The sequence below is a fragment of the Sorex araneus genome, chromosome 4 (genome assembly GCF_027595985.1).
Source record: "Sorex araneus isolate mSorAra2 chromosome 4, mSorAra2.pri, whole genome shotgun sequence".
Lineage (NCBI taxonomy): Eukaryota > Metazoa > Chordata > Mammalia > Eulipotyphla > Soricidae > Sorex > Sorex araneus.
Genome location: NC_073305.1, coordinates 103,741,230 through 103,766,448, shown reverse-complemented (window position 1 = coordinate 103,766,448; position 25,219 = coordinate 103,741,230). Strand labels below are relative to the sequence as shown.

General features: G+C 38.5%; 1 protein-coding gene and 1 pseudogene across 2 annotated transcripts in view; one reads left to right on the top strand and one right to left on the bottom strand.

Annotated features, from left to right (window-relative positions):
- FILIP1 (filamin A interacting protein 1) overlaps positions 1-25,219 on the top strand; it is a 216,148-nt gene that overhangs the window by 76,491 nt on the left and 114,438 nt on the right. For both annotated transcript variants that reach the window (XM_012932143.2, XM_004605908.3), the window contains exon 2: positions 14,198-14,479. In XM_012932143.2, the coding sequence (XP_012787597.1) occupies positions 14,204-14,479 (276 nt within the window). In that variant the 5' untranslated portion in view covers positions 14,198-14,203. The remainder of the gene's footprint in view (positions 1-14,197; positions 14,480-25,219) is intronic.
- On the bottom strand, positions 9,506-9,636 carry LOC129404720 (small Cajal body-specific RNA 11; annotated as a pseudogene).

Genomic DNA, 25,219 nt, shown 5'->3' with positions numbered 1-25,219 from the left:
ATTTCACAGTTAAGACACCCCATAAAATTCAAGGTTTCAATTCTAATATTTCATTCACTTCTGACTAAAGTCAATTTTGCTCTTTGGCAGCTAACTCTCCTATATTTCTTCCCACCAATCACTGCCTGAGACAGAAAACTTAACCCGTATATTGTATATTCTGCAGTAAATTCTACTTTATCTGATTTTTTCCCAGTTAAATTCATTATACATGGATCAGTCCTAAAGCCAAGTCATAATTCCATATTAATCTATCCATTTTCTCTCCCTAAGCTCGCCTTTCCCTTTTGGGAGGATGGGGGTAATCACGGAACACTGTGCTTTGGCTGTTGGGGTTGGAGGAGTTTTCTCACCGGATTAACCTGGTGGAAATAATATGATGGTGGTACCTCAGCATTGGATCAGAATGACAGCCCTGCTGCTGGCAGGGCCAACCACAAAGGTCCCTGTTGGGGGGAGGGGGAAGTTAAAAAAATGTGACAGCAGGACTTCTAGTGAAAAATTTAGAATTTGGGGGCAGGGGAGGTAGTAGAGCTCCTAAAGCACTTTCCTCTTGTACTGTCTTGGAACCTTCCCAAACCCCGCACCCATTTTTAAAAAATATTTTATTGAATCACTGTGAGATAGTTACAAGTTTTCATGTTTGGGTTACAATCACACAATCCAATATACCCGGTATACCCCTGCCTCCATGGCAGACAATATTCCCCATACTCTCTACTTTTGGGCATTATGGCTTGCAACACAGACACTGAAAGGTCATCATGTTTGGTTCATTATCTACTTTCAGCACACATCTCCCATCCCTATTGATTCCTCCAGCCATCATCTTCTTGGTGATCCCTTCTCTATTCCATCTCCTTCTCCCCTCCGCTCATGAAGCAGGCTTCTAGCTCTGAGGCAATCCTCCTGGCCCTTGTATCTACTGTCCTTGGGTGTCAGCTTCATGTGATGTTATTCTATACTCCACAAATCAGTGGAGTTCTTCTATGTCTGTCCCTCTCTTTCTGACTCATTTCACTTAGCATGATACTCTCCATGTCTATCCATTTATAAGCAAATTTTATGACTTCAACTCTCCTAACAGTTTCATAGTATTCCATTGTATAGATATACCAAACTTTCTTTAACCACTCTCTGTTCTAGGGCACTCGGGTTGTTTCCATATTTTGGCTATTGTGAACAATACTGCAATGAACATATAGGTACAAATGTCATTTCTACTGTGCTTTTTTGCATCCTTAGGATATATTCCCAAAAGTGGTATTGTGGGGTCATATGGAAGCTCAATTTCTAGTTTTTGAAGGACTGTCCATATTGTTTTCCAGAAAGGCTGGACCAGTCGGCATTCCCACCAACAGTGAAAGAGCGCCCCCTTTTCCCCACATCCACGCCAGCACTGGTTGCTTTTGTTCTTTTGAATGTGTGCCAGTCTCTGTGGTGTGAGATGATATCTCATTGTTGTTTTAATTTGCATCTCCCTGGACTAGCGATGTGGAGCATTTTTTCATATGTCCTTTGGCCATTTTTATTTCTTTTTTGAGGAAACTTCTGTTCGTTTCTTCTCCCCATTTTTTGATGGTGTTGGAGGTTTTTTTCTTATATAATTCTACTAGTTTTTTGTATGTCCTGAATATTAATCCTTTATCAGATGAGTATTGGGTAAATATTCTTTCCCATTCTGTGGGCTCTTTCTGTACTTTGGTTACTGTTTCTTTTGAAGTGCAGAAGCTTCTTAGCTTGATGTAGTCCCATTTGTTTAGGTTTGCTTCCACTTGCATGGTCAGTGCTGTTTCATCCTTAAAGATGCTTTTAGCTTCAATGTCATGGAAAGTTCTGCCTATAGTTTTCTCTATGTACCTTATAGATTCATGTCTGATATTGAGGTCTTTAATCCACTTTGATCTGACTTTTGTGCCTGGCATCAGATAGAGGTCAGAGTTCAATTTTTTGCTGGTAGCTATACAGTTTTCCCAGCACCACTTGTTGAAGAGACTTTCTTTGTTCTACTTCACATTTCTTGCTCCTTTGTCAAAGATTAAGTGGCCATATATTTGGGGGTCTGTGAAAGGATATTCAACTCTGTTCCATTGGTCTGCAGGTCTGTTTCTAGCCCAATAACATGCTGTGTCAAACTCTACTGCTTAGTAGTAGTAGAGTTTGAAGTTGGGGAAGAGTGATGCCACCCATCTCCTTTTTCCCAAGGATTACTTTAGCTATTCATGGGGATTTTTTTGTTCCATATGAATTTAAGGAGTGTTTTGTATATTTCTTTGAAAAATGTCATTGGGGTATCCTGATAGGGGACCCCATTTAAATTTGTATACTGCTTTATGCAGTATTGCCATTTTGATCATGTTAATTCTCCCTATCCATGAGCAGGGGATGTGTCTCCATTTCCTAGTGTCCTCTTTTATTTCTTTATTTTTGGTTTATTTTTTTTTGCTTTTTTTTGGCGATGCACAGGGGTTACTCCTGGCCCTGCACTCAGGAATCACCACTGGCGGTGCTCAGGGGACCATATGGGATGCTGGGAATCGAACCCGGGTCGGCCGCATGCAAGGCAAACGCCCTACCCGCTGTGCTATTGCTCCAGCCCCCTCTTTTACTTCTTGAAGTAGTGTTTTGTAATTTCCCTTGTATAGTTCCTTCACCTCTTTGGTTAAGCTGATTCCAAGGTACTTGATTTTCTGAGGTACTATTGTGAACGGGATTATTTTTTTAATGTCTCTTTCTTCTCTTTCATTATTTGTATATAAGAAAACCATGGACTTTTGGGTGTTGATTTTGTAGCCTGCCACTTTACTATATGGACTTATTGTTTCTAGGAGCTTTTCTGTAGAGTCTTTAGGGTTTTCTAAGTATAGTATCAGATCGTCTGCAAATAGTGATAACTCAACCTCTTCCTTTCCTATCTGTATGCCCTTGATGTGTTTTTCTTTCCTTCCTTCCTTCCTTCCTTCCTTCCTTCCTTCCTTCCTTCCTTCCTTCCTTCCTTCCTTCCTTCCTTCCTTCCTTCCTTCCTTCCCCTCCCTCCCTCCTTCCCTCCTCTCCTTCCTTCCTTCCTTCCTTCCTTCCTTCCTTCCTTCCTTCCTTCCTTCCTTCCTTCCTTCCTTCCTTCCTTCCTTCCTTCCTTCCTTCCTTTCTTTTTTAAATAAATTAAATTTTATTTATTAAATCACCATGTGGAAGATTACAATGCTTCTCAGGCTTAGGTCTCAGTTTATACAATGCTGAAACAACCATCCCTTCACACAGTGCCCATATACCACCACCAAAAAAAAAAAAAAACCCACACAGTACACCTCCCATCCCATCCCCCCACCCCCCCCCCCCCGCCTTGTAACTAATAAGTTTCATTTTACTTTTCTGTTTTCTTTGGTTACATTCAATATTTAAACACAAACCTCACTATTGTTGTTAGGAGTACCCCACTAGAGTCAGACCTACTGTGAAGACAAATGAAGTCGCTCGGCCACAGTAGCGGCTGAGCGGTTTTGAATTTCTGTACTTTAACAACTAAGTCCAGGGAGATTTCTTCCAGATATTGGATCATTGCAGGCTTGAAAACCCAATCTGTGGTCATCATAATATGGCGAACACCGCGCCCTTCATCCCCGGAGAGGAAAGAGGCGAGAGAGAGAGAAATATCTTTCCCCTCCTGGGCGGGCACGGGGCCGAGGCTTAGTTCTCAGGCTGGAGACATTCTGCGAAGAGTTGCCCATGCCGAAAGAGGTTTTGCTGGGTCTGGATTCACGCTCGTGCAGCTGCAGAGAGGCCGCACACGCGTTCGGCCCCCGGATCACATCTCGGCGGTGGTCTCTTTCTTCTTTCTTTCTTTCTTTCTTTCTTTCTTCTTCTTTCTTTCTTTCTTTCTTTCTTTCTTTCTTTCTTTCTTTCTTTCTTTCTTTCTTTCTTTCTTTCTTTCTTTCTTTCTTTCTTTCTTCTTTCTTTCTTTCTTTCTTTCTTTCTTCTTTCTTTCTTTCTTCTTTCTTTCTTTCTTTCTTCTTTTCTTTCTTTCTTTTCTTCTTTCTTTCTTCTTCTTTCTTTCTTTCTTTCTTTCTAATCTTTTTATTGTCTAACTGCTATGGGCAGGACTTCCAGTACTATATTGAGTAGGAGTGGTGAAAGCGGGCAACCTTGTCTTGTGCCCAATCTTAGAGGGAAGGTTTTTAGTTTTTTAACCATTGAGAATGATACCGCCATGGGTTTTTGGTAGATGGCTTTGACTATATTGAGGAAAGTTCCTTTGATGCCCATTTTGCGGAGAGTTTTCATCATAATAGGGTGCTGGATCTAGTCAAATGCTTTCTCTGCATCTACTGATTTGATCATATAGTTTTTATTATTTCTTTTATTGATATGATGAATTATGTTGATTGACTTGTGAATGTTAAGCCATCCTTGCATCCCTGGGATGAATCCTACTTGGTCATGGTGTATGATCTTGATGAGTCATTGGATTCTATTTGCTAAAATTTTGTTGAGGATCTTTGCATGTGTGTTCATCAGGGATATCAGTCTGTAATTCTCTTTCTTTGTGGTAGCTCTATCTGCTTTTGGTATCAGGGTAATAATTGTTTCATAGAAACTGTTTCAAGGAAATGGATAAATTCCTAGATTCCAATAGCCTCCCAAGGCTGAACCAAGAAGACCTGCTTTTTTTTGGGTCACACCCGGCGATGCACAGGGGTTACTCCTGGCTCTGCACTCAGGAATCACCACTGGCGGTGCTCAGGGGACCATATGGGATGCTGGGAATCGAACCCGGGTTCCTGATAGATACCTGAACAGATCTATCACCATCAAGGAAATTGAAAAGGTGATAAAAAGTCTCCCAAGCACAAAAGTCCTGGCCCAGATGGATTCACTAGTGAATTCTTCCAAACCTTTAAAGAGGTCTTACTCCCAATCCTCTTTAAGCTTTTCCAGGAAATTGAAGTATCCCCAAACTGTTTAGGAGCTGTGCATTCTAAAGAGCCTTCCCTTTCGCCTCCCCCATCCATTTCATCAGCTTTGCTTTCTCTGCAGTGCTCGCTCTTTTGTTAGCATGCTACTCATATTGCTCAGCCACCCTTCCTCCCTCCTTGTGCTCTTGACGATTTCTGTCTCCTCCATATACTTACCAGGCTTTAGTCTCAATCACCCCATTGCAGAGACACAAATGGCTAAACTTGTCTATACACACATTTCATGCTCACTACTGCCCATGGGAATCCTATTCTTAAACTTTAGCAAACACACACACACAGAGAGAGAGAGAGAGAGAGAGAGAGAGAGAGAGAGAGAGAGAGAGAGAGAGAGAGAGAGAGAGAGAAACTTTACCAAACTCAAGTTCTTTTGCCTTGTACGCAAGCTTACAAAGGAAATATCAACTTATCTAGAAGAAAACAGAAAGCTACTACATGATCTTTCATTTATTTTTTCTTCCTTTTTTTTCAGCCATTTAAAAAAATGGTTGGAAATTAAGGGATGGAGTTGGAAGTGGTGGAAACTGCTTTATTTTTCCCAGTTTAACTGTACCCATCAGGGATCAGAGAAACAAAATAAGGGTTAAGATGCTTGCCTTGCACACGCTGACCCAGATTTAATCCCCTGAGCACTGCCAGAAGTAATTTCTAAGCACAGAATCAAGAGTAAGCCTTAAGCATTGCTGGGTGTGGACCCCAAGGCAAATAAACATCCCAAACTTAAAAAAAAAAAGAATGTAACCAGCCATCATATTTGTCACACAATCTAAATTATGGCTGATAGGCTACAGGGTATAGGTCAAATCTGGCTCTTCTATTTGTTTATATCTTATCTGTGTTTGCTTTCATGCTAAACAGAAAAGGGTGTATATGTACCAAAGACCATATGGCCTGAAAAACTACCAAACATTTAATATCTACCACTTTGTAGAAGTTTTCTGTGATCACAGCCAAAGTAAAGTGCAGTGTTTTATTAATCTGCAATATTAATGTGAAATAGATAAATGCTTTCTCCTAGCAAATACTTCTACATACACAGAGTAGGGCAGGCATTAGGATTTCACATACTTTTGGTGGGGGAAGTGACACAACTACTGTCATTTTACAGATGAAGGAACAACAGGTTGGAAAGTTTAAATAATTTGTCCAAAACTGAAGAATAAGGAAGTGGGGCCTTGGGAGATGTAGCTCTCTTGCTTCCTTAACGTTAACATAAATTTCTCCAGGACAATTAATTCTGTCTGTTAGAACACAATGTAAGGATGTTGACATATGCTGTGACAATGGGGCATCTCTGTTGTTAATTGTGGGGGTTGGTGGTGTTCAGAGATAGGATTGAATGAGGCTGCAGAAGAGATATTGCTAGGGATCATTCAAAAAAGTATTGTCAGAGGTGGTGACAGACTCATTTTCTTACATATTTCCTGCTCCCACCCTGAGTCTGAATTTTGTACTGTAGTAGTGTGGAATTTTAGTTAAATTCCTCGTGTGCTTCAATTCGGAAATCACAAAGTTCTTTTTTACTTTTCTTGCTGATCATTGCATTCACAGGGAAACCAAATTTGTGAAGATTACTTGATTGATGAGAATTCATATTCTCTTCACAAAGCATCTGAGTGAAAGCATCTTTAAAGTTATTCAATGAACATCTTTAACAATCTTGTGGCTTCAGTTGCATTCATAGAATGTGTTCTAATAGGAAAAACTCCAGTTTTCTCCTTGCTGGGTGTAGAAAGTAGCTAAGCTCTGTTTTCAATTTAGACTCCCTGTACTCTGATCTAATCCAAGACAGGAGATGCTCAGGGACAATTAGAAGAGACAGAAGTCATGAGGAATTCAAAACAGACACAAGCCATAACTTCATATATTAAAACTGATTTTAAGTGTTTTTTATATATATATTAACTTATTATATATTTGGGCCAGAGAGATAGCTCAATAAACTGGAGTGAATACTTATCATGTTATAGGCCTCAGATTTGATACCTAGCACATTATGATCCCCTGAAATGACCCTGAAATGACAAATCTAGGAGTCTCCCGAATACTGCCAGGTATAATCAGACATGCCCAAACAAAAAGGAAATGTAGAGGATACCTAGAGACTTTTAAAAAAGGATTTAAGGAATAATTGAATAGAGTTGACATTTGTGCAGGCAATTTTTAAATTAAAACATGAAATTATCATCAGCACATTGGGAATTCTGTGCAGCTTTTCATAGTTTACCTCTTAGCATGAAGCAGTGATATCATCCAAGTAATTGCATGTCTTTCTCCCAGTGAACATTAACCTGTCCTGTTTAAATTTACTAGTAGTTGTGGCTTGCCTCACTGTTCTAGAAAATCCAGTAAAATTCTTCTGAGAATATTTGTTTCCTAATAAAAAGCATTTTTCTAATGAGAAATTTTGATGTTAGTTTATGAGAATGAAAGGGTTTATAAATTTTAAAAGTCCTTTGGTTATTTTGAGGATTTCATGAGTGTAGGTTATCACTGTATCACTGTGATGTCAGGGTCCTAGCCAGTTGACCCCAGCAAACTGGAGTATGATCCCCAAGCCACAGGACTTACTCCCTATAGGAGAGGGAGCAGGAAGGGGAGAAGCCTCTGCCCAGCCCCTCTGCACAGTGCGGCGGACTCCCCACCGCCACGGAGAAAGAACCACGCAGAGGGGAGGAGAGCTGGAAGTCAAGCAGCTCTCATTTTATTAGCTCTCACACGGGATATTTAGACACAAATTTCAGGGTGGCTTAGATATCATGAACACCTGGTTATCACGCTCATCACGTACACTCTGCTGGGCCCATTACAGATGTTAGCTAATGATTTATATTTTATATTTTTTATATTTCCCGCTCTCAAGACTGGGTGTGTTAGCTCAAGCAAATGATGACTGTCAGGTCCTTCACCCCGTTATCTCCTCAACCAGAGTTTCTTTCTGGGTGAGTGCTGGCACAGGGCCCTGGGCCCCTTTGAATAGAGCCTGCTCCTGTTTCTAGGGGCAGGGAATTTGGCCAGGGTCTCAGGCTGGCTGCTGAGACCCTAACTCTGTATCACCATCATCCTGTTGTTCATCGATTTGCTCAAGTAGGTGCTAGTAACGTCTTCATCCCAGCCCTGAGATTTTAGCACCCTCTCCTTACTCAACCTTCTAAATGGTGCCATACTGGAGGCTCTTTCAGGCTCAGGGGAATGAGACCCGTTATTGTTACTGTATTCGGCACATCGAATACGCCACAAAGAGCTCTGTTGTGCTGAGAATAGGTAATTTGAAATCATCATCATCATCATCCTGCTCATTGTCAAATTTCTCGAGTGGTCTCAGTAACGTCTCCATTCATCCTAGCCCTGAGTTTTAGAAGCCTCTCTTTACGCGTCCTTTCCAACAGTGCCGCATTGGAGGCTCTTTCAGGGTCAGGGGAATGAGACCCATCATTAATGATGGATTTCAATTTGAAATAAAAGTAATTAATATAGCTTATTACATAAATTGAATGAAGAAAATGAAAGTGTATTGTAAAGAAAAGGGGAACTTGAGCCATTTATGGATAAGCTATTCTATTAGAAAAAACTATAATCTCCTGAGAAATCTTTGAGCGCTTCATGTGTTGGTATATTAATAAGTACACTGAACCAAGTATATAAACTACACTGAGGGAATAATCTGGCATTGGTAGAGAATGAACAAGTTGATTTAACTAATATTTTTATCTTAAGATTCACATAAAATTAGAACAGATATTATAATTTGCCTTTGGTTTCAGTGTACTGGTTATTCTTATTTATATAATATAATAAAGAAAGAATCCAAACAGTTTATAGCAAATATGGCAAATGTTTTGAAAATCCCATCACAGCAAATCGTTTGTTAGGACACAATATAAGAAATAGATTTTTTTTTTGGCTTTTTATGTCACATCTGGTAATTCACAGGGGTTACTCCTGACTCAGGAATTACTCCTGGCGATTCTTGAGGGACCATATGGGATGCTGGGAATCGAACCCGGATTCTATTAAAAGGCACTCGCCCTACCCACTGCACTATCACTCCAGCCCAAGAAATAGACTTTTTAAATAATTATTACTTTCATTTTGAGGGTTCCTTTTAGCGGGAAGGGGGCACCCAGCTGCGCTTAGAGCTAACCCCTGGCCCTGTGCTTAGGAACTACTCCTGGTGTGACTCAGGAGACTGTATGGGACACGGGAGATTGATCACAGGTAAGGAAAGTGCCCTCTGTGTTGCAGGCATAAAAGTTGGGATATGTGATAAGCAGAGAAAAGATACCCCAAACCAAACCTGGACATAAAAGTTTTTGTTGGTGGTAGGGAATATTTGTCTAATATGGTTATTGCCTAATAAAGGTGGAAGGAGGTGAAGAGATGACCATAGATAAAACAGAACGTTTTGGAATAACATTTGATCTTTCCTTTTTCGTACCCCAGTCAGTAAATTCCAGGAAAGGTGCTGCCAACTCATTATTAAGAAAGAAAAAGTTAAATGTACTTCACGAATCTTCAGGATAACTTTTAAAAAAATTGTCCTCTCATGCCTTTTAGAACCATTCCTATTCTCAGGATGGCACCTCTGAAAACAGAGAGGGAGATTGTCCTGTGTTCTGCCTATAGGAGCTGTGCACAGCAGCAGGCGAAGTACAGGCAAGGGCCATTTTAGGATCATTTGTAAGGAAGAATCTCTGCCTCTACTAGCATGAACTTTATTTTATTTATTAAAAACATTATTTTTCCCTTTGCATGTGTGTGGGGGGAGCAGAGGCGGGGGGCTATACCAGGTATAGTATACCAGGATTGACTCCTGCCTCTGTGCTCAGGGATCACTCCTGGTGATCCTTGGGCAGGGACCACATGGGGTGCCAAGGATCCAACCTGAGTTAGCTGCACGTAAGGGAAGCAACTATCCCTGTATTATCTTTCTGGCCCTCTTAGTACTGGTTTTATTATCAAATTTTTGCTTATTTGTTTTGAGGCCAACCCCAGCTGTGTTCAGGGGTAATTTCTGGCTCTACACTCAGGACTTACTCCCGGCAGTGCTTAGAGTACCATATGGAGTGCCATCAATCAAACCCACTTGCCTGTGTGCAAGACAAGTGCCTTATTCTCTGTACTTTACTCCAGCGGCCCCCCCCCCCTCGCCTACACTTAGCACTGATTTTTAGAAGTTACTAGCATAATATGAATCTTCAGTTTATTTATGCCTTTATCAAGTGGATCACTTTCTTTTTCTCCCGATCATTTATGTTGTTTGAAAAATAGAAAAATACTGTTCTTTCTTTTTATTTTATAGCTTACTTCCATAAAATTACTATCTGTATGATTAGTGACACCAGGGAGGAGAATTTTTTTTAATGCACTAAGATGAGTAAAGGCATTGCTAGATTTTTACAGAAAGTTTGTTATCTTCATGTTCCAAATCATCTACCACTAACGTGCTTACAAGAACTGGAGAGATAGCACAGGGGCTAAGAGACTTGCTTTGTAAGCAGTCAATGTGTATTTGGCTGAGGTCAGCAATGCAGGCATTCTGAGCAATCCCTAAACACAGACTGGGAATAGCTCCTGAGTGCCACCACGTGTGGGTCCCTAAATCACAAAATTAATTAATTCATTAAAAAATAAGCTCACAGACTGACAAATGCCTGTTCTGTCATCTGTCTTCCTAAAAACACAAAGGAAATGATTTTGCCAATTTTAATGAAATGTCCTCTATTTTTCTGTCCTGAAGCAAATAATTAAGTTTTTTAATTAAGTAAGTGCCAAAAACAGTAACAACAAGTCTCACAATGGAGACATTACTGGTGCCCGCTCGAGCAAATCGATGAACAACAGATGAGAGTGCAGTGCTACAGTGTTACAATTAAGCACAGACTTTGCTTTCTACTTTCATCTTCTTTTGAGCAGGATGTCTCAGGAATATTTTTTTTTAAATGATTCATCTCTCTGCCAGGTTAATGATTTTAGAAAAAGAATTTTTACTAAGCAGCCTAATTTCAGCTGCTGTATATTATAAATATATCTATAAAATAAGACACATGAATGGATTTCTCCAACTCTTAATTTTATGTACTAAAAAACCCACTATCTTATAAGCATTTATAGTTATTTCTGAATCATCTGGTTTACAGGGTATTTTCTCTCCCTTCTAATTTGCCAGTGTTTAATCACTTAGAGGAAAGCCATAGCATATGGGTATATGGAATCAAGCCTCGGTTCAAATACTAGTATTTCTAGTTACTGTAGAAAAAAATTGTAGATTCAGGAAAAAAAAAACAGTTAATCTCTTTAAAACCAACTGAGCTTGGGCTAAAGAGATAATAAGCAGGTAGGGTACTTGCCTTGCATGTGTCTAACCTGGGTTCCATTCCTGGCACCTCACATGGTTCCCTGAGCACTTCTAGGAGTTATTCCTGAATGAGGATCCAGGAATAAACCCTGAGCATTCCACATAAGCCAACCCAACAGCGTAAGAATAAAGACAACAAAACAAAAACTAGAATATAAAGCAGTAAAAGTTATTGAATGTTTATTAGAAAGACATAGCTGTGGACTTAGTTACTTATTAAGAAATTGAGTTTTTCTCACTCCTATTTGTTATATCATTTTTTTCCTAAAACATTTCTTAACTGTATTGTCTTTCACTCTTTGCATTCCTGAGATAAAACAGGTGTTGATTGTCTAAATTTGTGGTGAAGATAAAGACAGTAGACCTTATTTGGCTTATCAGAAAGGACTAAAATCCATGAGCACATGTCACAGGAAAAACAACTAATGCAAAATTTCAATGTCAAAGAGGAAAGATGTTAAGACAGAATTAATGTCATGAGTCTAGCAAGTGAGATCTTCTAACAGCAAATGAATTTAATGTGGAAGAAAAAATAATTCAACCTTTTGACCAAATTAGTGGGTAAAATAATTAGGTCATTTAAAAATATGTGGAGTTTCTTATTAATTAAAGTCATTAATTATGTTCAATTAATTCTATAATTCATTTAAATTAATTAACCTATAAGACATTAATGCTATAATCAAATTAGTCATAAATATTATACTGAGATTTTTTTCAAAATAAATGAGCATAGAATGCTAATGCTACTAACGATTGCATTTACTATATGTTTGCACATAATACAGATTGATTAAATACATGTAATATAATTATGCATTTTCCTATGTTAGGAATTACATAATGCTAAAATCTTATAAAAATGCATAAGTTCAGGGGGGAAAAGCTGCAATAAGATAAAATATAGTGAGATACAAATGCTGTTTATAATTAATGCTATATGATTAAATTTAAAACCACTAGTTTACATCTTTGTGCTTTGGGTAACTATTGTTTGGAATTTCTATTTATGTGTGATCTAAATTGAAGTTGTCAGATCAATAATTGATGCATCATCCCAATGAACGTTAAGATCTTAATGTTAACGTTAAGAAAACCATTTCCAATAAATGAAATTCACATGTGTGGTATTGTGGGGAGTCACATTTTGGGAAGCCCATGTGTCTTAGTTGAGATGTATAGCAGGTCAAGAGCTAAATTTAAAACTTTCTGTTCATCATATGATTTTGGAGGAGGTGGTGGCAGGGAGACTTAACCTAGCCTATAAACAAGCTGTGATGAAATATGAGTCGGTTGCTCTGAAGTGTTCCAGCTTCTATTCCCAAGACACATCTAACCTTTGTTCACCATGAAAATACAAAAGATATTCAAAATTTCTAAGAACTAATCATTGAATTAATCAGAAGACAAGGTGCCGGTGTTAAGGACCAATTTTTTGTTTACATTGTTCAGAACAGAAAACAGTAGAAAATTTTCACACACACACATCCATTTGGCTATAAGAATTCAGATTTTAAAAAGGAACATGAATGTAGATTTCAATACTTGTTGAAAGAATTGAATATTCACTATCTGAAAGGAAACACCATGCTGTACTTACTTTTCTATTATTAATGAACATTTTGAAAGCTTTCCTTGGTTTCTTAAGTATGGTTAGCTTCGTAAAGGGAGTTTACTTTCAGAAAACAAAGTCTCTTATTCCAGTATTTTATCTGCAATGAGTAATGAAAATCTCACTGCTTAGCTATTCAGGGAAAGGACTATTTATATGGTGACTTTTAAAAAGCCTAAGAGCTATGCTATTTTAAGGTTTAGGCAAATTGTGTACTACAGCCCCCAGGATACTGGCATTCTCTTCATAGTACCTTGAGTCCTAGCCTATGAGTTAGGTATGTTTATTTGTAACATACCTGTTGGTCAAGTTCTTTTGTCCAGAGATTGAGAGAGAATCTGTGAAGCATTTGTCATAGCAATACTTGAATGTGCTCCCTGTGGGACAGGTTAGATCCTGCCCCCATTTATCTTTTTTTTTTTAACCTAAAAATGTTTTTTAAAATTATGCTTTTGAAATGGATTTTCCCACTGCAAATGGATTTGTTACCACTGTAAATACTGATATAAAATGACCTCATTTTAAAAAACAGGTAATGGAAAAAACATAACTTCACATCACTGAAAATGACAACACCCTTTTCCCTTTCGTCCATTTTTCTCCATTTCAATCCCCTAAAACCCCATGTGGATTTTCCAGTAGATTGTGACTTCTAACTGTTTCCTGGCAGAATTTGAGGTTAGAACTTTCAGACGGATTTACTTCAGTCTCTTTTTAGTTTTGTTTTGTGGCCACACCCCGCTATGCTCTGGGATTGCTCCTGGCTCAGTGTTGGGGATCTTTCCTGGTAGTTTTAGGGATTGAACCAGGGTTGACAACGTGCAAAGCAAGCATCTTAGTTGCTGTATTCTTTCTCTCTCACCCTTCTTTTGTTTAACAAACAAAATATTGTTTGGGCCATGGAGGGAAAGAACGGGGGCACACCCAGCGTTTCTCAGGGATTATTCTTGGTTCAATACTCAGAAATCACTCCTAGCAGTGCTCAGGGAATTGTATGGGATGCCAGGGATCAAATTCAGGTGGGCCACATGAAAAACAAGTGCCCTACTTGCTTACTATCTCTCCAGCCCACTCTCTAGCCCTTTCTAAAATATTTTAATGACAAATTCAATAAATCTGTAAAGAAGTTAGCTGGGAATGATCAGTCAGCTTTTTTTTATTGATATGTTGTAAGTCTGCTCTGAGTTTCTAGTAAGTACACCAAAATAGAGTCAGACTTGGTAAAAATCATCCTTTTTATCCCATCATATGTTGCAGGTGGGAATGAGATCCCGAAACCAAGGTATTGAGAGTTCATCCAACGGGCATATCTCCTGCCCCAAGTCCTCCATCATTAGCAATGCAGAAGAAAAAAATCTCTCAGAAGACGCAAAAAAGAAGAACAAATCAAATAAGAAAGAGGATGATGTCATGCCCTCAGGAACTGTCAAACGACACCTCAAGCCATCTGGAGAAAGAGAAGAAAAGAATAAGAAAACCTTGGAATTGTCCAAAGAAGACCTTCTCCAGCTACTCAGTATAATGGAAGGGGAGTTGCAGGTAGAGTCAGATTCTCCTGAACTAATAATAGTGTCTTTATTTTCTACACCATGAAATAAGAGATTTTGAGCCTATCTTCCTCACTGAGTTATAAATTTTGTGGGGAGAAGGCTGTTCTTTATCATTTCTAAATATTTATTAAATGAATGAATAAATTAGTAGATGCCAATTTCAACTTGAGGACAAAATGTCTTTATGATATGGTTTTGGTAATAATTTGATACAAGTCCTTGTATTTAGTATTAGATAACTAATGAGGCTATCTAATTTAATCATTGGCTATGGTTGAAAACTGAAGAAAAGTAATGATTATTGGATGCCACAATTAAGGTTTACTTTTGTTTTTTCAGATAGGAGAGTAATAAGAAAGTTAAAAAGAAGGAAAGAGAGAGAAAGAGGGAAAGAGAAAAAGCCCTTGTTTAAATCAATCTTTTATTCTTTTTTCCTAACTTTCATCTTTAATATTATATGTCATAGGAGTTAAGATGAATACAAATAAGGAGAGAATTACATTAGGAAACCCTAACACCTTTACAAAGGACTTAAGGGCTATTATTTTATTCAATATTAATATCATAGTGGATAGGGTATTTTCCTTGCATGTGGCTGACCCAGGTTGGATTCCTCGGTCCCTTTCAAAGAGCCAGGCAAGCTACCAAGAGTTTCCCGCCCGCACGGGACAGCCTGGCAAGCTACCCTTGGTGTATTCAATATGCCAAAAACAGTAACAAGTCTCACAATGGAGACATTACTGGTGCCCGCTCGAGCAAATTGATGAACAACGGGACAACAGTGCAGTGCTAATGAGGAAACTGAGGCCCAAAAGGTGAAGGTCTTGTCTGGATTCATCATTGTCTTCCTTTTTCCTGGTTCAGTGCTCTTTCTACTGCCTATTCTCACAACTTTTTGAGTTTCATAAACCTCTGGTCTTTCATGAAGTGTATATTAATTAAGTATAAGTTCCTAAGAATACAATTTGGAGTTGAGACTTATCTGAGTTTCTAAGGCCTGGACAATTGTATTTCTGGAAATGGGGAAACAATGGCCCTTTCTTTTCTTTCCTTACTTTTTTTTTTTTTTTTTGAAGAGAAGATGACTTTAGAGTTGAATTGCTGTTTTCATATTCTGTTTTTGTTAGGTTTTTAGCTTGCATGAGATTCTAAGGAAACACTAACAATTGCATGAAATGAACCCTTTGTTGGCTCACTGGTGTTGTTAGCCTTAGAGAGATTATTTATGACCTACCCTAAACTAGGGTGGTCTAGCCTGATCTGTTCCTGTTCTCATCTGTCTGTGCACATAGATAAGAAAGCCCCTGGGGTAAAGAGAAATATAAAACATGCAAAACTCAAGTTCAAAAAGACAAACAAACACGAGTGAGCTTACCATTTATGGCTGAGAAAAATCGCATTTCATTTCACAGCAAAAGATGAAATTTTCCAGAGCACCACTGTTTCTAAAAATAGCTACACCACTCCCAGCAATGTAGCTAATGTTTTGTCTATTAACATTTATGTAAGTAGGAAGAATATCCTACTTCAACTTTTATAGCTGTCTGCAGTCAACAGCTCTTGACCTAGGTGGAAGGTACAACAGTTACCTTGGTAATCCACACAAAGCAATGCCATAAACTTTTCCAATTCTGGTGGCTTAATCTCTGAGGAAGGATGTTTATCTCAGTGGATTCTGTAAGGTATTTAAGATTCATGTGACTTGCGTGTTCATAGTGTTGCCAGATATGATTCCAGAGCCCAGACACGCAAAATATAAGCTCCAATGCCCTAGGCATTAAATAAAATTAGCCAGAAGGCTTTTTGCTTTTTATGAATCTTGAATAATATCAGAGATCTTACCTTACTTTGTGGATGCAATCTTTGAGTCCCAATAATTAAGGAAAAAGTGCTAAATATTGGGGTTGATGCAGTAAAGGAAAGGGAAATGAAGGGACTGGTAATTTAGGAAATTCCATGGATAATTTATATGTAAAGTAGTTCATCTATGAACTATTTATAGACTCATGTATCTGTGTATAAATATATACTTGAAAATATACACTTTTTAATTTTATGTTTATTTAAAATAAGATTGTTTCTGTTTTTAGAACTGTAAATAAGTGAACTGGTAGTAAACAGTTATCCTTTATTAGCATTGTCACTTGAGATTCTGTGTGTGTGTCTGTGTGTGTGTGTGTGTGTGTGTGTGTGTGTGTGTGCCGTTGTTTTTGTTGTTGTAGTTAAGAGTGGGAGGCATTTGGCATTGGCAACTGTCAGTGAGTTGGTAAAAATGTGGCAACTATGTGCCAGACAAGGGATACGATACAGGGGTATAAAACGCTGACTAGATTGTTTCCCAGCCTTCCAAACACGACTGATTGGAACAGGAAGAGGAAGACTTACCTCTGTAGGGTGGCTGAATATGACTAGAGTAGGCTGATTCTGGAGGTGCTGTTTCAAGGCTCTATAAACAATTGAAATTATCCACTATCTTTGGTGTGTCTTATCCAACCCTTTTATATTTTAAACAACACTCAACAAGTTAAATGCCATGCCCAAGGTCACACAACAGTTTAGTAATAATTGCTCTAAACTAAATCCCCTGTGTCTGAGTCCAAAGAGAGAGTCTCTCCCATTGTATCACTTATACTTTTGGGATGTTCAGGGATAGGTTCAATGGATTCATTTTCTCTAGAATTTCTGTCAACTCTGGAGTCAAGACGTTTTGTTGAGGATGAGGTTTTCTTAGAAAAACGAAATTAAGGAAGGTTTAGTTCACATCAAGAAAGTAGGGTCTACTCTGACATGTAGTGTGATCTGGATAGTGAGAAAGTGGGGGAAGGCAAGGCTTTCCCTGGCCCAGTTCTGGGTCCCAACCAGATCCATGGCTTTGGAGAGCTCATGGCAACTACTATGTGAGCGGCATGCCTCAGAGTGTCCAAACTTAGTTTGGGGGACAACTGAAATTACAAGTTAAAGGAAGTCAGAGTTACAGAGAGAAAAAGGTTTATAATATTGGTAAGACCAGACTGAGATCGAGTCTGCCTATAGGATAGGTTTTGTGAAAGTGACAGAAGGAAGAAGACAAAGGATTACTCAGGCTTTCATATTAGTTTTTCTCTTCCTTGGATTCACTTTTGATATCTCTGTTCTCTCCAACTCTGTGTCCAGGGGTTTGAATATTACAGGTAGTTCTATGGTTTGGGTTTTTTTTTTTTTTTGTACATGTGACTTACACTCTGGAACCAGTTGTGTGATCTATGGTAATTTATTGAATTGTATTTTAAATAGATGAACTTCATCATAAACATTAACTCTACAAAATTTGCAAATTTGGGTTTGTTTTTTTAGTTCACTAAGTATTCAGTGAATTCTTAAAGCATACCTTTAATAAAGCACACACTTATTTAAATGAAGTTGCATTTTAATGAGTCTTACCTATAATTGATGCCATCAGTATCCTTATCTCAGAGAAGGATAATTTCCAAATTTTTCAAACTGTAAATGCAGATGCAGGTCTGTCATTTCAGTGCCATGAATGTCTTTCATTGCCTACATAGAAGTAACTAAGATGGTTCCCATTATTACACTTCTGTCGTTGACTGTTTCTAATAACAAGCACTTTCTAATAAATTGGAACATTTTTACTCTCTGGGTGAAAAACTAGTCACATATTTCCCATACTATACTGAAAATAATAAAATTGCATACCCAGACTATCAAATGGGTATCATGATTAAATTCCCTTCATATCTGTCCAAAAATAATACTTTAAAGAAGCCAGTCTATTGGGCTGTACTAAAATTGATAAAAGTTCAAAGGAAATGGTACTCACATAAAAAAGTCATAATATGGAAAACTTGGCATAAGATATTCTTTTAAAATTATTCAAAGACAGGAAACAAGTAGCAATTTTCTTGATGCAAAAGAAAATTATTCATTTTATATAGTAAAGTTCCTTGATATATCCACCCGAATACATTTTACACAAAGCAACTTCAAGTTGAGTTTTTATCATTTTCCCTTTGTCATTATTGTAGCCTATCTTGGAGCCTAGGGGTTCAGAGAAAGTAGATAATGGCACTCAGTAATGTACCACATTACCATTTGGCTCTCATGTTTGCCAGATTATCAGAGACAAAGTCTTTGACACATTGAGACATATCCAGATTTTCATATGGATGACCGACAGATGAAGGTGCTATATTTCAAAGATAGGGCACAAAGTATATAATGTAGCTGTGAAATGTTCTACATTGCCTCTTTTATCTTATTCAGAAATTCTTAGTCATTTTCTTTAATATTGATCTGCATTTCTCTTTATCTCCCCACCTGGTAAACCTTCTATCCATTCTTCTTTCTCATTATTATCACTCACTAATTCTTGGGGCTGGAGAGATAGTGCTATTGGTAAGGTATCTGCCTTGCACATAGCCAATCCAAGTTCAGTCCCCGGTACCCCAAATGGTTCCTCTGCCAAGAGCTTATCCCTGGATGCAGAACCATCAGTAGCCCCTCAGCACCACTTGGTATGGTTTCAAAAAAACAAAAACCAAAATACTCACTAATTCTTAAAGTGTAAACACATTAATTAATTATAAATCAATTGATTTTATAATATTCAAGAAAAATTGCAGTGTAAATGATCTGAGGAATGCAAAGATGAATAATAATAACACTCATAGCTAAAATGTAATGAGCTCTTGTGAAGCCTGGTTTTAGTCCCTGGATATTATATCAGACCGAAAGGCAAAGCTCATGACCTGGTTTATTGAATGATGATGCTACAGGAATGAGTATTTTAGAGGGTAATTGTAATACAAATTTTTGAAAGACAAAGGATTGTAAACATCTTCAAAAGTGGATAAAAATTTCACTAAAGAATGAGATCATGAGGGGTAGAATATATAGTTCAGTGGTAAAACACAAAACTTCTATGTGTGGTGCTCTGAGTTCTAGCCCAAGCAAAACACACACGCACACACACACACACACACACACACACTTAAATAATCATATTTTGGGGCTGGGATGATGGCTCAAGTAGTAAGAGCATGTGTGAAGTATTTGGGAGGCCCTGAGTTTCATTCCTGACATGGCACTCACAGTACTATGGAGGGTGCCCCCAATTAAAATCACTGTATCACTGTCACTATCATCCTATTGCTCATCAATTTGCTCGAGCAGGCACCGGTAACATCTCCATTGTGAGACTTGTTGTTACTGTTTTTGGCATATCAAATATGCCACGAGGAGCTTGCCAGGCTCTGCCATGAGGGAGGGGTACTCTCGGTAGCTTGCCGTGCTCTCCAAGAGGGACAGAGGAATAGAATTTAGGTCGGCCGAGTGCAAGGCAAACACCCTACCCACTGCACTATCACTCTAGTCCCCAATTAAAAGACAAAAGAATTATACCTTGAAGAATTTGTAGGTTTTAGAGATGCAGAGGTAAATCTCGGAACCAAAATAAACAGATTCAAACCGAGTAAGATAGCATAGTCTTACCTCTTTAGAGATGTGTTTGATGCAAATTAAACAACACCTCTCTTTGGAATCTCTAAATGACACATCTAAAAAAGAACAATAGTCAGAATGTATGAGAGTCCCAGAGGAGTAGAGTGGTGAAGAAACCAAGGAAATCATGAAAACTGTCACAAAGATTGAGGTTGCCTTTGTCAAATAAATAGGGAATTTCAGTTGAATATGAAAGATATTCAATTAACATTAAATATAAAGTGTATTCTTTAAATTGCTGAATCTGGATGTTGTTGGGAATATTAGCCACAGCAGTTAAATTGAGTTTTAGCCTGTTTCAAGTGGGTAAAAAAAATTAAGGGCACTAGAGAAATCTAATAATATGCTGGTAAAAATATAGGAATTTACAACATTCTTTTGGTGGGGAGGGCAAGCATTAGTTAGATTAGCTAAGATTTTTTTGACAGACAGAAATCAGATTTTCTTTCTTCCTCTTTGTTTTGTTTTAAATTCTTCTTCATCTTCTTCTTCTTCTTCTTCTTCTTCTTCTTCTTCTTCTTCTTCTTCTTCTTCTTCTTCTTCTTCTTCTTCTTCTTCTTCTTCTTCTTCTTCCTCTTCCTCTTCCTCTTCCTCCTCCTCCTCCTCCTCCTCCTCCTCCTTCTCCTTCTCCTCTTCCTCCTCCTCCTCCTTCTCCTTCTCCTCCTCCTTCTGATTTGAAATTTCTGATGTTTTCTTCTACTTTGAGGCTTGAAGGGAAAATGGGATTATTAAAAAGCAAAAGGTGGAAACAATGCTACTTGAATGAATTCCAAATCCTATGATGAAGTGTTAGAAAATCCAAAGAGTTTAATAAATGACTTTATTAGCATTGACTTTGTATATTAGTTTCTGTAGTTTATTTCTTCTCTATATAAATTAATATATTTTCTAACTTCTAAAATTGTCATAATTAATAAACTTAGCCAAGATAGATATTAACTGGAGAACTTTGGATAATAAAGGAAGTAGAAAGATCACAGCTAGAGGGAAACTCAGGTCAAAAGAGAATTTTCACAATGAAAAAAACTTTATTGTGTTTGATGATTAAGGTGCTATAGGACCAAAAATAAACATAGTTAGAGATATAGATAAGAATGACCATTTTTGTTTAGCAAAATTTTGGAGAAGGCAGAAAGGAGGGAGACAAAGTATGGGTTGAACAGGAATGAACATGTCTATCTCTCTTTCTCTTTCTCTCCTCTCTCTTTCTCACTCTTCTTCCCCTTCCTCAAAATACCTAAATAAAAGCTGGTTTGACTTCCTAAAATTCTTTTCTGTGAAGGCAAGGTAATGTATGAATCTTAAACAGAAGGGAGGTCTTTCCTATTATGATACAGAGGAAAGGAGCAAAAATGGAACAAGATGAAGCTGATGCTTGTAGTATTCATGGGTGGGGTGGACAGTTGAGGGAGATTTCCCTAAAGCCTCAACTTTTCATGTATACATAATTATATATATATATATATATACATATATATAATTTTCTGAAGACCCAGACTAAGTGGTGGTCTTAAGGACAATTATATCTATACTTTTGTTATATCATGGGGGAGGGGAATCTTAGAGGAAAGTGTTGTCAATGATCAAGGTCCTCCAGGTGACTTATGTGAAGTGGGGAGGAGACAGCAGCTTCTGGAAGGAATCTTCAGCTTACTCTCTCTCCACCCACATCACCCCAGGAAATGCCTAGGAGATTTAGGATGATGTAAATCTGTGGTAATCCCCTGCCTTGTACCAACCTCACATCTCACCAGCCTTACTAGCAGCTGCCAGGATGCATCAAAAACCCGCTTGTTCTACCTAGCATGGCAGATGATCCCTGCTACCTGATTTCTTGGGGAACAATGGACTCAGGTTGGAGTGAGGAGTTGTTCTTTGCAGGACATAGGAAAGTCAGTCCTAGACTTTACCCAGACTTTCCAGGTCCATTACCTTGCATTCACAGAAAAGAATTTCAGGAGTAGAGGAACAGAGAAGTAAAAACAGTTTTTATTTAGGTATTTTGAGGAAGGGGAAGAAAAGTGAGAAAGAGAGAGAAGAGAAAGAGAGAGATAGACATGTTCAAGAGATAATATAGGCTTCTCCAGATGTAAAGAGAGCACCAATAGTACATATCTCCAAAGGATCACAGGAGATGTATGTGGTATATGTGCAGTAAACATGTACCTATCTGCATGGGTGGGCAACACTTGTACACACTCTTCCTTTGTCCAAGTTAGTTTTATGTACAGTTTTCCTAAACTGTATCTCTCTCCTCCATCACCCCCTACCCCCAGTCCATTGCTAAGGTGGTTGCCAATGGGAAGTTGGAGCATTTGATGCTTCTCTTTCATTTCCTGAAAACAATGCTTTGTTTCTGCTGGAGTTTCTTTAGGAGATGGGTCCAGCTTTCTCTGGTGCCAGTGCTGATGCCCTGTTAAAGTCTAATTAGTCTTACTTCCTATGTCCACTAAGTGGCTCCTGATAATATTGATTTTATGGCTAGTAATGGAGTAATTTGTTCAAATCCCATCTAGATTTATGTCCTAAGAACTCATTGCCAGTACCCCGTCCCTACTGCCTGCCTGCATTAAAAGTGAATATGGACATGGACAAATTGGGGCATTGATGAATGGAGTCCATCCATTGATAAATGGACTTACCCAAGTAAAGAAACTATGTGTTTGAAATGACATCAGTCTTTTTGGAAGCCTGAATATTTATAGAACTGGATCTGGAATTACAGTTGTATAAGTGAATACAAAGCAAGAACAGAAGAAAAAGTGGAATATGTTGGTGAGAAGAAATATCAGGAAAAACAAACAGGTCAGTGGAAGATAGGCAGGAGAGGGCTGGAGGGACTAGAACTGGAACTATTTATGTTTGGGTTTTTGTGTGGTGCAATTTAATTATTGCACGGACTTGGATGTGGTTTTAGGAGTGGAAGTGAAATTAATTAGGATTAATGGTGTCAAGGAATGATAAAGTTAGATATGGGCTCAATACCACACTGAATGTTGAAACCTCCTAGAATGATGGTAAAATTTGTAGTGGATAGCAAGTCTATCATTTAATAAATATGAGGGTCGGGCTGGAAATATGAGGGTCGGGCTGGAGTGATAGCACAGTGGGTAGGACATTCGCTTTGCATGCGGCCAACTCGGGTTTGATTCCTCCACCCCTCTAGGAGAGTCCGGCAAGCTACCAAGAGTATCTCACCCACACGGCAGAGCCTGGCAAGCTATTTGTGGCATATTCAATATGCCAAAAACAGTAACAAGTCTCACAATGGAGACATTACTGGTGCCTGTTCGAGCAAATCAATGAGCAACAGGATGACAGTGATTGTCTGTTATGACAGTGATTGATTGTAGGTTAGTAGGTCAGTCAATAACTGCTGCCAGACCACTTCTCAAGTATTTCTAAGATCATGTTATGACATTCTTATGCCCAGAAATTTACAAGAGGTCTCTAGAAACTATCAGATAGAAACTTAAATTGCTCAATGATGGTGTGGACTATGGTCATGAACATTTTCACAGTCCACAGTTATAATGGATGGCCTTGGCCAGAACCAAGTAGTTGGTTCTGCAAGAGGCATTACCAACAACCTGGAGGGAGTTGTCATGATTCTTCAGGTTTATCCATCATAAACATGGGGCATAGCAGAATGCATAGAGAGGATGGGACTCTTGGTTGATGTTGGCAGAATCTTGCTCCTGAAAGATGGAGGTGGACTTTTTATGGACTGCAAGCTTCCTGTTTTCAGCCTTTGCTGTGACATTGAACTTGCTATGGGTAGAATCATACTGGAACATGTGATTCATGTAGTTGAAGTCAATGAAGCAGTTGTTGATCATCACAGTTTACACTTTGTCTGAGCTGAAAGAAACCCTAGAGACCAGGCACCCAATGTTGTCAAATCCATTCATTCTCTCACTGTTGTATCTCACTGATAAAGCTGATGCTCACAAGCAGAGGTGGTTCTGTTGAATGGGGCAGAGCAGATGGCCTTACCTTCGTTTCTAATAGCAATTCTAAGTTTACAGTAAAACTGTAAGAAAGGCAAAGAGATAGTTTATTAAAGCAGAACCTCCCCATAATTAATACTCTCTGAGTGTTGTATGTATTACAATTAATGACCTTGGCACATCATAATTATTCAGGGCCCATGATTTACTGTAGAATTTACTCTAAGTTTTGTATATTCTATGAGTTTAGAAAATGTATAATGACATGTTAGTATTATCAGTATCATAGAGTATCTTCACTGTCCTCTGTACTATACCTATTCAACTTTCCCACATCCTCCTCCTCTTTCTCCTCCTCCTCCTCCTCCTCCTCCTCATCATCATCATCATCATCATCATCATCATCATCATTATCCCGTCAAATTTCTCGAGCAGTCTCGAGATTTTAGGAGCCTCTCTTTACTCGTCCTTCCCAATGATGCCGTATTGGAGGCTCTTTCAGTGTCAGGGGAATGAGGCCCAGCATTGTTACTGGTTTTGGCATATGAATACACCATGGGGAGTTTTCGAGGTCTCCCATGTGGGCAGGAAACTCTCAGTAGCTTGCCAGTTTCTTCCAAAGCTCACTTCTAGGAGCTTGGTTTTAAGTCTCTGGATGTGGGCCGTTGGTGGGATTACACAGTGCTGGGGGCAGTCCCTGGGTGTGACTGCCTAGCTACTGGAAAATGGGAAAATTGGACAGAAGAGGCCCAGTCCTGATCTGAGCATCTTGGAGTTCTCAGCCCCGGGTCCCACACACCTGGGTTCCTCTGCTGGTACCTTTATGCGTGAGGCTCGTCCAAACTTGTGGAGAGGGGCCTTGAGCATGGCTGTGGCTAGACATTCTCATCCACACCCTTCATAATATTTCTTTTAAAGAGAGCTGAAAGATTGTCTCCTCCCTCTCTGAAATCTTTTCTAATTACTCGTTTTTCTCCCTCTGATATCCTACATTTTTGTATTCCATATGCTTTGGTATAAATCATAGCATTCCATACATACATATTCCTTAAGTGTTTTGTGTTTTCATTTTTGTCTGTTGCCTGAAACAATTTGAAAAGTAGGGTTGTGTCTTCTGTTTTTTTTTTTTCACATGAATCTGTACCTGGAAAATGTCTGGCTATATCATTGTCAGTCTCTTGTTAAATGATGTTAATCGCAGAATGTCCTAATATTTGTATATTCTATGATGTTCTGCAACCTAGAGAAAATATGTTTTGTTATATAAATTTCCACTGAATGAA